Here is a 14335-nt window from a genome sequence, read left to right as displayed (position 1 = left end):
AAGCTCCATTTCCGGAGAATGTAAATAAAGGCCATCTGCTCCGATATGTAAACGGGACCCTGACTCCTCCTATCAGGGCGTCCCCCGACCTCTTATCCCGCCCCCTTAAGACCACTCTCTGTTCCTATTGGTTAAACCCAAAGGCCTGCCCACGTTACTTCGGGTCTGTCACTGCCTCCCTGACGTCGGACCGCCCACAGGATCGAGGACAAAAACAATCGGCATCTCTCCGTCCTCAATAAAACATAAACAAGAGGACTCAAACGAATCGGTGTATCCTTTTCATTCGGCACTGACACCACCGAGGGAGAAATGGTTTCTCCAGTAACAGTGGTGAGTATCGGTTTTAAAGGGGCATTTATTACATTCAGGAATAAACATCGGCTAGTTTAGCTAGTTATATGATAACGAGACTCACAAAGATAACATCCTTAATGTATTCATTGTCGACTGCCTCGCGCTGCTGTTTAAGTATTTACGGTCGCGTTTTGTTTGTTGTTATTCATATCTTGTCATACTTTCTCTTTGAAGGCCAGCGCGTGCTCTCTGGTTGATTATTTAATTGCCCGTAAATAAGCGTGTCTCCTAAATTAAAAAAAGCTGGCTCAGGTGCTCACGGTCACCCACGCGGCTCTCTCATTTTCTCGTCTTTTCACAATGTCCATCTCTATGTGTTTGTGCAGACACAAGGTAGAAACTTTCTCCTTCCCGTGTAGCCGCTTCCTTTTTGGCACAGCAGCGACTCTTCTCGCTGTTCCTTCTCGGTATTCCACGTACATGCGGACGCTTCTACAAATTTCGAAAGGCTGCCCCTGACAAAAAGAAAAACTGTCATGTGATGACCTTTTTTGTCTTTTTATTTTTTTCTTCCTTTCCCATACCCTCCAGTAACGCATGCGCCGAGCTGTGGTCGACTCTGGCTTTCTTTTCATCTCCTTTGCTATAGCTGTGCTTTATATACTTCATTGCTTGGCCTATCCATTAGCCCCATAATGGACCTCACCTGGAAACCGTCCATTTTGACAAAACACTGATAACTACATAAATAATTTATGCACGTGTAGCATCCTCTTGCTCGAGGAGAGCCGCTATGTCATTTTACCCCATTTGCTGGGGCCGTGAAGGATGGTGCAGTGTAACTTGGCCTGTAGAAAACCCTGATGTGTAAGCCTGTGTGGAGGAATGCTTGCCATGCAGACTAGTTGCCTTAGTGATGAGGATGTGGTGCAGGTCGTGGGTTTGCTTTATTTCTGTTAAGGGTCCAGCATTGCTGAGAAAGAGATATGTGAGTGGATGAAAACACTTGGTGTGAGGGTTGTTTTTCTGCTGTTTAAGAAAATAACAAGTAAACAGGCAATATTCGTGTGTCAGTGTCCAATAATTGCCAGCACCTGTACAGAAGTAAAAGTGATTATTAGGCTGCTGTTACTCAGTTAATACATGGAAGAAAGATTCAGTTCAGTAGTTTTGCTACCACACTCAGTTCCACAACAGTGCGCAGACTTTTGTGCTCGTAAGGGAATTTATAAAATCCAGAAATAATGTGCAAACAACCACCAAGACAGACAGAGCACATGCAGTCTGAAACTAACCTCTGCAGTTTGGGACAGTATCTGCTTCAGCTCAGCCATACAGATGAGACTTTGCTTTGCTTTTGTTTTTTTTGTTTTTTTGTTTTTTTTAGATATATTAATAAGCTGTAGAGGAATGTCACCATATCCAGTGCCCCACAGCATTTATCAGAAACTGAAGTTTAAGCTGTTACTTTAAAAACTTAGGAATTCATACAATACAACAATAAGGTTGTATTCCTCTCTATTCTGCATCTCCAAATATCCTCAAGTAATATTTGTTGAACTAAAGTATCTCTAAGATGCTTTATGATAGAAGAAAACAGAGTTGTGTGATGCTACATAGTAATAACATTGTCATATGACTCACACGCCAGCTGTGCCAGCAAGCGGGACTATACTTCTGTTACAGTCTCTGCTTGGTAAGTCAGGGTCTGCATTGGAATGGAGGTCTTTAAATATTTTCACATATCATGTTACTGACAAACGCTGAATAGATATAATCCTGACTGGATGCTGCAGTGCTTTAGTTGGATTATGTTTGCTGCCAACAGCTGCTTGTTTTTTGCTGAAGTGTAGCTCAATTGTTGGTAATTTGTCTACTTAATATATCCAAAGATTTACAGATTTGTGAGCATCTTTATTTCACATTTTCATTCAAGTGAGCAGGATAGATTCACTGTTCCATGCAGCTTAAGCAGCGCCATATTTCTGTACTGCAAAAGGACACTAAAACGGAAAGAACACATTATCTTGTCTTTGGTTTTGGACACGAGGTGCCTTTGGAAAGGGCAGTCAATCCATATTGACTAACCATGCAAATATAGTCAATCATTAACTGTATTATTGTTTAACAGAGGACAGGAGCAGGTGTGTATAGCTAATCAGTTGTATGCAGTCCTGCACTTTTGCAAACATCCTTTATTTATAATGTGATCATTTAGACAGATAAATAATGACAAAATGATTCATTTTGTTTGCTTCTTAAGTGAGACATTATGCTCTCCTTTTTTATGCTGGCGGCAGCCAGCTATTACAGGACTAACAGCCATCACTAATGTCCCTGCCTTCAGTGTTTTCACAGACAAACTGACGCCTCCACGAATAAGAGTGGACTGGGCTACAGTTGAGATGATACTGTGCCACATAACCCCACCAATCTCAATCAAGTACAAGAAAGTGAACAGGAGAACAATGCTGACCATGTGAGCAATCAAACCATTACAACTAGTGTATAGCAGTTTAGAAATTCCAACAAGCAATTATGCTGTCCTGATGGAAAAATTAGTGCAATCACATTTTAATGGGATGGGGAAATATTACAGCAGTAATTGTTTGAGATATGACAGAAACTAATATTCGGATCCCAGATAGTATCATAATCTGGATTCATGTCTAAGTCAGCGAAATAAAACTGCTTTTATAGAACACTGGAACGAAATTGAAGCATAATCGTATTAGAAGATTTGAAGCACTAGCTTTTGTGTGCATTGTGGCACATTTTTAAATGCTGTTTTAGAGTTTTGTCTCTCTTCTACTTGAAGCCCTTTTTTAGTATTTACATGGCATAAGATGCAACAAAATATGGTGAGTTTGATCATGGCTAAAACTCAGCACGAATTACACCAAAGGTTATGAGAATCACAGACTTCTTCCCACCTTCCTTCTCACAGTCTGTTCAAGTGTCAAACCAGTCATTAGACTGATGACTTTTTCTACAGATAGAAATCAAACTGACCCTAATTACCATATGGCACTGACCTACGGGTCCTAGTAAAATATTTTCACTGCCCCTTATTAAATAACAACTAGACTCTGTGTGTGTGTAATGAGAATACTTAATGCTATCATTGAGTCCCAGCAGTGTAGCAGATATATGTGGTGTTTTTTTGTGCTCTGAGGTAAGCTACCCCTGGCTTGATAAGCAGGATTTTGATATTGTTAGTCTGGGAATGCTGCCAGGGTTGTCTCCTTACCTTAGCGCCCATTTGGCCTTAATGGGATAGACTGGCTCACTGTATAAGTATGGCAAAGTGCATAATGGAAAGGAGTGCATTAGTTCCCATTATATACCTAGCCCTGGTTTGATGTCAGTGGAAAACAGCATGGCACTTGTACCTAGAAGAGGCTGATAATGATCTTAAATGGATCGCGGAAGGAGAAAACAAAACTGTTAAAACGTATCTTAATCTTGTCAGTGTGAAAAAAGTGGCAGAGCAAATGCTGGTATTATTTTTCCTTTTGCCATTTTGGTAGGAAGCTTAAACTTTCAAAGAAAAGTGATTGAAGCAACTTTTATTTGTACAGGATAAAAGAAAAAAAATTGAATATACACACAGAGCCTGTTTTAAAGAAGTCATGTCATAGATTGTAATTTACAGCAACCTTTGTGTAAGCAATCTACCAAGCACTTTATAACCCAGGAATCTGAAGTAATAGTCAACAGCTGTAATGACATAAAATACAAATTACTGGTATAGATGCAGGAAAACACTGTAAGTAAAAGAAATTGCATGATTGAAATGCATGTAAAATTTACTAAAATAGCCTGTGAAAACTTTTAAAATATTCCCCTAATGTTGACTGAAATGACTTTTTCTTTTTTGGAAATGTGCTTTGCCATTTAAGAGCTCAGTTATAAGTAAATGTCCAATCTTGGCACACAGAGCCTCTAGGTATCTCAGCCTCAGTCCATCCTATGTAATTTGAGCTTCATACACTCTACAATCAGAGCTTAATGATAGAGAGAATCAGCTAAAACTGAAATGGTGAGTTCTGTGTTTCTAATTTTATTCAGGAGTCTTATATGGCTTAAGTGGATTTTTCAAAACTTGTTGAGGGACTATAATCGTTTGTATGAAACTGTAACTCAGTTAAGAAGCTTAAGTAGCTCCTGGGTGGAGCACATAGCAAATGTAAGATACACAAATGGCAAACATACGACAAACTACCTGACTGTTAATACATACTCCTGACATATCTGCTTTGACGGAGACCTGTTTCCAAGGTAGGGCTTTCATCTTGAGGTCTCCAAACAAAAGGAAACTGTTGTCATATAGTTCAGGAAATTTATACAGATGCATTACTGGCTTTTTCCTCTATTATGCCACCCTTGCCTGCTGGTGGATGACGTCCTTGCGCCATGCAAGCCATTGGAAATAATAGGTTTGTTGCATCCTCCCCCAAAGCAGACTGTTGAATACATTGTGGCTTTTCAATAGATTTCTTTAGGAAAGTGGTCAAAAGTGCATTACTAGAGTCTGACATGCTTTTGGGGAACATGCAATTGAACTTCTTCGCATCCTGCTCTTAATAATGGACAACCCAGGCAATAGTTATTTTGCTCTCTTACTTCTCGCTAAATATGCTTGTGACCAAGTGTGAAGTGATGTGTTGGATCCCTGTTTGTTTTCCTGCTGGTGATCTGTCAGGTAATCTAGAGCAGGTTTGAGGTCACCTCTAAAATTGGTCTTTTAATTAAACCTCACCCACTTCTTTCCCACTATTGCCAAGTGCTTGCACGCAGAGAATCCTCTGATTGTTGGGGTCTTTCCTTTAATACTGTAGTGGGTTAACCTTGCTATATAAAGCACATTGGTGCAGTAGTTGTTGTAAAGTGGTTCTATATAAATGAAATCAAATTGAAATAAATTGAACACTGTACTTGATCTGGTACTGTAATTTGATCTGTTTTTTGTTTTTTTTTGAGGAGTTGTGCCATTCATGGCTGCCCCTTTCTACCTTCCTTCACGTTAATGGCCTATGCGACCCTTCATTATCTTTTTCCTCTTCCCCTGCTTGTACACTGCTAAATCCAGCTGCCATCTGAATGGTGGTAATGCCAGCACATTCACTGTTTTCCTCCCCTAAGGCTTCACTTTTCTATGCGTCCCTTTCCCTTTGTCCTAGTTGCCTTTTTTCCTTTTTTGAACTTTGCAACCAGACCAGCACATTTGTTGGCATCATTTTGTTTACCACAGAATACATCAGGGTGAGATGCAAAAAAGGAAACTGTAAAATAGTCACTTGAGACATCAAATAAGCAGTTCTTGCTCAGTCTTTTGAAACTTTTCCCTGTTGCACCGTGACCCCTTGTTCCTCCTCCTCCCCTTGTCTTACTCACATACTCCTCTCCTACAGCGATCTCACCTCTAGTGAACCAACACTCAGTGCTTCTTCATCTCACCTCACTCACTTCTTTTTCTTTTGCCTTTTGATCCCACAGGAATCACTGGTAGGTCGTCATTCCAGAGGTTTTGTGAAACTTGTTTTTATACACTCTTTGTGGGTGCTGTGTGCTTCATCTGTTTGGACAGAAATAAATAAGACTGGTAACACAGTTGGAAAGAGGAACTTGAGTGCTGATCACACTTCACAGCTCTTAAGAACTTCAGATTCAAAGAAGACATAAGCCAGATGAGAAGGAAACACAATATGGCAAATAAGTGAAAAAAGGAAATTTAAAGGTTACTGGGAGTCATGGTGTGGTAGTGTTTTCATTTCCTTTGACTGTATATGTGGCTGATGGTGAGAAACTAATAACCACACAAAGTCAGCAGGTCTGAAATCGTGACTTGTTTCTTTTTTTTTGTTCTCTTTTATTCATGCTAAAAACCTCAAACATCTATTTTAAGTCAATGATTGTAAGAGCATCACATTGTTCTGACTATATGAATAAAATCAACCGATGTTTTAGCAGCCATGGCACAGTTATTAATGTAACTTATTAATTTTTCTTTCAGGTCAAGAGTGAAGGCCCTAAACTGGTGCCATTCTTCAAAGCAACATGTGTGTACTTTGTCCTGTGGCTGCCCACCTCAAGCCCATCCTGGTTCAGCGCCCTTATCAAATGTCTGCCCATCTTCTGCCTGTGGGTTTTTTTGCTGGCCCATGGCTTCAGCTTTCTCGGTGCTCACTCCAGTGCCCGCAAGATCTTGGCTGGTCTCATCTTTTCTGCTCTGGGTGATGCCTTTCTCATCTGGCAGGAGCAGGGTTACTTCATTCATGGTGAGGAGAAAGTCTGCATCGAATCACTTTGTAACAATTATCTCATAATCCATAATTCAATATCATTCTATTTCAGTTCAAATGTAAGAATACATGTTTTAAATGAGTCCATCCAGGTTAGACAAACATTTTTAAATGTCTGTTGCCTATCTAATATTAACAGACATGACTCCTAGCTTAGGAGTTAAGCTGTTTTATCACCTGACTGCTCCAGGCTTTTTGGCCATTTGAGCCTGTTAAGTACATTTATCAGAAGCATTTGAAAGACTAAATAAAAGTACCTGGAAACAAGCTGTAGTAAGCCATAATTGTGATTTCATTTAATATTTAATATTCTACAGGCCTTCTGATGTTTGCCATCACCCATATCCTCTACTCTTCTGCCTTTGGGATGAAGCCACTTAACGTGCATGCTGGACTAGTGACCACTGCTGCGTCCTCGCTGTGTTATATCCTGCTGTACCCCTACCTCTCTGGCCCCTTCACCTACCTGGTGGCCGTCTACATCGCCCTGATTGGTTTTATGGGCTGGAGGGCCATCGCAGGCTTGCAGCTTGCCAATGACCTCTGGACCTGGACCAAGTTGTCCGCCTGCCTTGGTGCCGTGCTTTTTATGGTCTCCGACCTCACCATTGCAGTCAACAAGTTCTGCTTCCCTGTGCCCCATTCGAGAGCCATCATCATGGCCACCTACTACGCCGCTCAGATGCTCATAGCACTGTCAGCCGTTGAGTGCCAGGATGTGGAGGTGGCCAGGAAGAGAACATGAGTCTCAGCAGTCTCCAAACCATGTGTTCATGGACACATCTCACTGCCAGGTTCCCAATCCCCAGCCTTCATCTCAGTGTGGTGCTCACACACCTCTGGGCCACTACAGCCTTTACATCACCACCCTTCTGTCGCATTAGTATGGTAAGTTCACGTATCTTCTCGCCAAGAAGATACAGTAGTATTATCTTCAGCTTACCCAACAACAGTCCTACCTGCCTCCTCTAAAGATAGAATGGCTTTCAACCTAGTTCAAAAGGAGAGAAGTGTATTAATATTAACTTGCTATGTAGAGAGTATTACTTACTTTTAACTGGCTAATAGGAGCATGTCACTGGGCACCTTCAAGGAGTGTGTATGGGAAAGTAATGAGGTGTGTGTGCATTTATGTGTTTGATTCTTACCTCGCTTGGCACACAGTTCTTTCACACACTTTCACCACACCTCACACACTCAGCACAGACATCTACTTCATGTGGTCCAATAGTACAATTTAATTTTTAGCTTTTTTGTTGTTATTGTTGTTAAAAAGGGATTTTTTTTTCATTCTTTATTGTTCTATGTTCCCCTTAATTAAGGGTGCTATTCTAAAAGCTTGTCCAGACCTGTTTTCATTATCTGCAGTCCCTATGATATTATTTATAACAATCATGCCCCTCTGCAGTCCCATAGGTTATCATCCACATATATCCTAAAATATTTTTTCTACTAGGATGTCTTTGGCTAGCTAGATGCACAGAGGAAAAATAGCAAAAAGAAAGCCAGTAATGTTGAAATGCAGAGAGGGAAAGCTGGGTGTCTATGAAAACAGTGTGTATTGTAGGTTTCATGATCAAACACTTATGTTGGGTGGGCAAGAAGTTGAGCTTTCTGTTGCGATCCCATTCACACTGCTCTCAGTTGTCCTGCTGTCACAAAGAGAACACAGTAAATACCATAATCACAACAGACTACTGCACAGATTATTGCTTGCTATACCGCACACCTGCTTCTCCTTTTGGTGTTAAGTCCACCAGGAATTTGTTTTGCCCGCCAGCAGCTTTTTAAGAAACGCAGGTGCAAATGTCAACATGTACACACACCCGACACCTACAGTTCCTGCTGTGTTAGTTATTGGGAAAGGTTCATGGGGATCTTATTGCTAGAATAGATCAGCTGCCCCATGCTGTCCTTGTCCTAAGAGCATGAAGGGTGAAAAGAAAAAGCTATGTTACAGGATGGAATCTTTTTGTTTATCAGCTCTGCGTGTCTGTCAAGACCCTGGGAAAGGGCTCACTCACACATAGTGAAATGCGCACAAACATTCACAAAAGTGTGTGCTTTGTCCTTAGGGCAGCCATAAAGAACCAAAAAAACCACAATGAAAAAAAAAATAAAAATTGGAAGACAAGGGAACTGGCATGTCATGTGAGGAAACAGTTATCCCATTATTCCCAATAATTCCCTCTCACAGGACACTTCATCAGCTTTAATCCTGCAAAATCCACCACAGCTAATCCCTAACGGGGTGGCTGATATTTTGTCTTTCATCTCTTACATATTTCCACTTCTCACCTCTCATTCGCCCTCTGCAAACATTTTATTTTAAAACCAAGTGTCTTACTGAATATTTAAGAGTTATACTGTAACTTTTTCATCAGATGTCTACGTTTATGCATGTTTTTGAGTGTGTCTGAGAGTGCGTGCTTTTTTTTTTTTTTTTTTTCTTAGTTGTCGCTTGAACGTCTGTGTGTTTTTGTGATAAGTCAGAACCAACTCAAGGCCCGAAATGCTGTGAACCAACATAGTTTATATGGAGTAGACACACTACTGGATAGTTTTATCGTATTATCACAATGCTCTTAAAACCATCTTCATACCTATCTCTTCTTCAGAACTGCAGCTTTGTTATAGGAAACATATGTAGTGTTGTTAATAACTTTCAGGTAGTACCTTAATAGTAACGTTTTACATTGCTGGACATGCCTCCTGTTTATATGCTGGTGGCAAATTTAAAGTATTAATCACTGTTAAAATTTGCAATGGAACACATTTAGTTCAATAGTTTAATCATGAATCTCTCAGATATGATGCTGTATGTATATATATTGTTTATAAAACAATCATGATGGGAAAGAAACAAGCCCATGTTATGGGTTTCTTCTTCTGGGTCATTGACCAGCAACAGCTGTCAGTGGCTACATACGCACACAAAAAACCCACACACATACATACAAATCAAAAGGTGTTTAGGCATCACCTTAGCCACAATGACAGATCTGCAGGCAGACAATGGTGTTGACTGTCATCAAGGTTTCTTTTTAACATCAGTGGCACAGTTTTGCTTTGACCGGGAAAGACACTTGGCACAAGTGGCTATTCTTGACTGCTTCTTTGCCAGAAAGTTCCTCAATCTCCTTTCGTTCTGTCACTATGCTTGTCAGCACAATGTTTCTGCTTTGTCAGTCAGAAATGTTCCATCAGTCTGGCTGTGTGACCACTTGTCTTCTGTTGCGTGCTTTAATTTGTCCTCCCAGCACTGCAGACTCTGAGTCTGCAATACTCTCTGTTTTCATCTCGTGCACCTCACCGAGAGAACACGTTTTGTCAACAATTAATATAGGCCGCCGTTGTGCTGAAAGCCATCCACCGAGGCTTGATAGCATTGTCTTAAATTAAAGTGTACTAAAGTACAAGTAGAGATGCTAGTTAACACAGACTCTAGCATCTGGCCCCAAGTAAAACCGTGCAGGGATGTTGGTACTAAGTCAAGCAATCTTACTCATCCTTACCAATCCACACAGAAATATGGGCTCTGTGTCTCCTCTAAAGTATCTGCTGTTGTTTGATTTGGGCACCAGTAGCCAAAGCTTAAACCATAATGGAAAACTGAACTCATTTGACTGAGTGGACCTTGCTAGCATTAGAAGTTTCTCATGTATCAAACAGGCTGTTGTTTCATAGGTGACAAAAGTCCCCTTGCTGGTGCAGGATTGCTTTTGGCCTTCCATTCAGAAAAGAGGTTATTGTTGAGTGATATTGTAGCTTGAATTAGATTAGGAGGTGAAATATGACGCACAGGGGAAGCTGTTAGCTACCATCCTGTTCCCCCACAGATGGCAGGCCAGCAGGCGCATCAGTTTACCTTAGCCTGTCAACAGCCCGTTGTTCAAAGCTTTGTGTGCATATAAAAGGGACCAGAGAGAGCTTTCGGAGGCCAGTAGGGTTTGGCCTCCACAGTGAGTTACGATCTGGTAACTAGAAGGGCCTGTGGTTTCACTGGGTCCTCTGAATAAGTTAGCACTTTTCTTTGATTAGAAGTTTTCTTCCTGTTTTCTTTTTGCTGTTGTTTCTTGTGATTGTTGATTTGAAGACTTTGCTGCTAATGCACTGTGCTCGTGCTCATGCAGTGGGTGACATTAAGAACACGTAGCTGTAAAGTTTGTATATTTACGCATGACATGAATCCTCCACTTCAACACAGAGGTGTTTTTTTTTGTTTTTTTGTTTTGTACTACAGCTGACAGCCCTCCAACATTAAGAGAAGTATGTGGAAATAAACATGTTCTCTTTGTAAAATGACCCCCCCCCCCCATGTTCTGCACTTTTCTGTACCCAAAGTAAGGCCAGTTGATCTCTCCTTGAAGCTAACAGTTAAAGTGTTTATAACAAAGGATTATTGTGTACTGTATCCTCTAAAGTATATGCTCATTTTTCCTTTATTTTTTTCTCGAAAAGAAAAGTTAAAGAAAAGTTACTGTTTTGAAAGTGACAAATCAGTATGTGAGAATCAGCTATTTTCTTTAAACGATATTCATTTCACTTTAAGTGTTACTGACCTTAATGTATAAATCTTTTTTAAAGTGTTATCCTTTCATTTGCAGAAAATGAAAACCCAAAATGTTTTGCCTGTCAATGTGGAAAAAGCCAAGTTTTTTTTTTTTTCCACAAATGACTTAATTTTTGTTTGAAGGTCCACTGCATTGCAGAATTTGACTTCCATTTATTCAAAGAATGTTTTACTTTTTTTTTTTTAATTCAATGACATGCTTTATCTTGTTGTCCTTGATTTTTTTTTTTTTCACTTTGTGATTTATTTCTTTCATGACTGTAGAGATGAAATAGTTTCTTTGCTCTAGTGAAACTGCTATGAATGTGAATAACTATTGGAGAAATAAATGCAATTACAATGCAACTTCAACAAAACATCTCTTGGCTTATTTGCTGCATTCAAAATGTCAGCACATATTTATAACTATTTGGTGTTTTATCTTTCTACTGAAGCTGATGGTCCTCAGCAGTTAAAGTGCCATTACAGACCGAACGAACTGGAGGACAACAGAGAGCTCTGTTCTAGTAGCTGCTGTACCCTATTGTCTCGCCGGGATGGAAAATGTGCTTTCAACAGCATTTAACCCTGTGAAAACTCAGTCAAACTGCTATTGACGAGGTTCTATGTTTCTCTTCCTTATCAGCTTCCTGTTACCTTATCTTGTCTGTATTTTCTTCCTCAACATGCACACAGACATCTTAAGAGTTTTGCCCTGTTGGATCCGTGCCAGTTCTCTTCAAATGTGTCTCATTCACTTGCAGCCAAAGTCTTGCAATCAAAGAACTCCAGTCTTCTAAGAATTGAAGCACCTCTTTAACGGCCTTTATAAAAAGAGGCTTGGTGAGTCACGAAATATACATGAAAATGCTGAAATAATCTCACTGAACAGTAAGGGTTTTTAAAAAGAAAAAATCCCAGTCTCCTAGTCTAATTTATGGAAATGTGATGCAATAAAACACCAGGGAAACCCACTGAGTGCTGCAGTCTTTAGTTTCTTTGAAATACCTAGATTGACCATTGAGTTTCACTCCTATTTATTGCGCCTTAGCTGAATAGAGAAGCGGAAGGTACCTGTGACGTCAGTTTAGTGCCTTTTGGTGCTTAATTGATTTGAACCTGGCACTCTGACTCTGCCAGTTCTCTGGTGGGTCTATACAAATGAAATTGTGGGTGCCAGCAATGGTGACGCAAGGATGGAGAGGGGTTATGACCCCTGTCTGTCAGGCTGGCAGCTTCTTACCAGACCACACTCATTCTCAAACAGTAGTAGGCCACTTGGAAGCTTTTAAAGAAGTTGTCAGGCATGCAGATGGAAAAGTATTATGACTTTCTATTTATTTATGTGTTTTTTACTGGAGTTTAAAATGAATGGATAATGGTGTGGTTCAAGTGGACCTTTAGGTTGAAAGACTCAAGTAAAATTTGTATAGTTAGTGTGGGAGTCATACACACCCTTTATACAGGCATCCCAGTGTAAGACAGTGCAGCAGATCAGCAATCCTACACATAAAAACCATGCAACCAGTGACCAAGCACTAGACATGCAAAGTTGATCACCTGACCTCAAATCAGCTGAGCATGTGTGTCACTCACCCCCCAAAAAAAGAAGAAAAAAAAAGAAGTGAAAATGGATCTAGTGCAGACTGTCCTAAAACTGCTGTATATTGCAGAGTTCTTGTTTTTATTTGAAATACATCTTCAATTTGGATTTATTCTTTTAAATGATCCACAGTACAATACGTTCAAGCAATGCTGGCTGTGTGAGAAGAGAATGAAATCTAACAGTTCCAGTCTGCCTTGAAGTGCAGGTCAATATAATTGCATGGTACAGATTCACAAAGTAAGCCACAAGGATAAGGGAGCTTTACTTGGAGCTGACCTGTTGCATAAGTGGCAGAAAACTGTTTTCACACTATTCTTTGTCATGGATGTGGTGCAATGTGTACTGTAAATGAACTTGTTCACACACATTCTAGCAAACTATAGGCCTGATACAGAGTCCTGTGAAACAAGCTATTTAGGAAGAACCGGGAACCCAGAAGAAAAAAAATCTTCTTTTTTTTTTTTTTTTTTGGTAATAGAGAGAAAAGCATTTGTGAGCTAAAGCTAAAAGACAATCTTTGACTGAATGAGCTGACTGAGAAACAGTCCCCATTTAGCCACTCCTGAGGGAAGGGTGAGAGTCTGACCTCTAGTGTTTATTAGATGTATTACCAGAATTAAAAAAAAAAACTGAAAACAGAAAATAGACAGAGATCAAAGGGGTAAAAACAACATGTCTAATTAAAACCGCAAGCGGTGATATCGGGCCCTCGCACTCCGCGCGCGTCGACCTGTGGCGCTCGTCGACCCGTGCCGCACTCGGAGGTTTTGTGATCGTGATGGGTCTCTAGAAAGTTGAATTCTTTTATAGGAAAAGGTATCTTTTGCTCTCGGCATAGACGCAATGGAATATTTGGGGGTGTGGTCACGGCTCCAGCATGCAAAATAGGGCATGGGTCTGATTGACTTTTTTGATGGGCTGTTTGTCTAGATGATGTGGAGCCAATTTGGTCTCACTGGGTGAAATGCCCTAGGAGGAGTTCATTCAAATAGCAGGCCTGAAAATGGCAAAAATTGACACTTTCAATTGAAGATGCTGGACTTCCTGTAGGGTTTGGAGTATGGCTCCAAGAGACTTTTTTGTATGTCTTAGGATGTTACATGAGTGTGCAAAATTTCAGAGCTGTAGATAAAATGTAACTCAGGGGCTAGCTAAAAAACATGGTATATTATGATATTTAAAGCTGCCAGTAGGGGGCGCTCTAACGTTTATGGACTTTATGCATATCAATGTGTTCAGGGCAGGAGGCTTATCAAATAGATGAGGATTTTGTAAGGAATGGTGAAAGATATTTCATGTATTTCAGAGCAAAACTAATTCTGTGGACGGTCATACAAATTTTCATTTGCTTCTGTAGGGGGCGCTATTGCGCCTACAGTCTTGAATCTGTAGTTATGGATTCAGCCTGGGTGTGTACATGAGTGATTAAATTTTCAGCCTGATCAGACAAAGCATGTGCGAACAAGTGCACAAACAATTTTGGTGGTGAGGGAGAAAAACAAAGGCCAAATTTAATGGCCTGGTGTGACAAGGCCGTTTAATATTTTTTAAAGATTTCCACAATATTTGATGGGC

The 14335-nt window shown here is 40.3% G+C and overlaps 1 protein-coding gene across 1 annotated transcript; it reads left to right on the top strand.

Annotated features, from left to right (window-relative positions):
• Window positions 1-195: 195 nt before the first annotated feature.
• Window positions 196-11485, top strand: tmem86a (transmembrane protein 86A). The gene is made up of 3 exons (XM_030730564.1): window positions 196-333; window positions 6314-6578; window positions 6920-11485. Exons 1-3 carry the CDS (start codon window positions 313-315, stop codon window positions 7345-7347), a joined length of 714 nt encoding a protein of 237 aa, XP_030586424.1. The 5' UTR covers window positions 196-312; the 3' UTR covers window positions 7348-11485.
• The last annotated feature ends 2850 nt before the right edge of the window (window positions 11486-14335 follow it).

The sequence above is a fragment of the Archocentrus centrarchus genome, chromosome 6 (assembly GCF_007364275.1).
Source record: "Archocentrus centrarchus isolate MPI-CPG fArcCen1 chromosome 6, fArcCen1, whole genome shotgun sequence".
NCBI classification, from domain to species: Eukaryota; Metazoa; Chordata; class Actinopteri; order Cichliformes; family Cichlidae; genus Archocentrus; species Archocentrus centrarchus.
Note: the sequence above shows the minus strand (reverse complement) of the source record. Positions and strands in the feature narration are given on the sequence as shown.

What these genes read in the sequence shown, in the direction of transcription:
- tmem86a (XM_030730564.1), top strand. Translation starts at nt 313, where the DNA reads ATGGTTTCTCCAGTAACAGTG. An exon ending in TGGTTTCTCCAGTAACAGTG is followed by an intron (nt 334 to 6,313) that starts GTGAGTATCGGT and finishes TTTTTCTTTCAG; the next exon opens with GTCAAGAGTGAAGGCCCTAA. An exon ending in GCAGGGTTACTTCATTCATG is followed by an intron (nt 6,579 to 6,919) that starts GTGAGGAGAAAG and finishes AATATTCTACAG; the next exon opens with GCCTTCTGATGTTTGCCATC.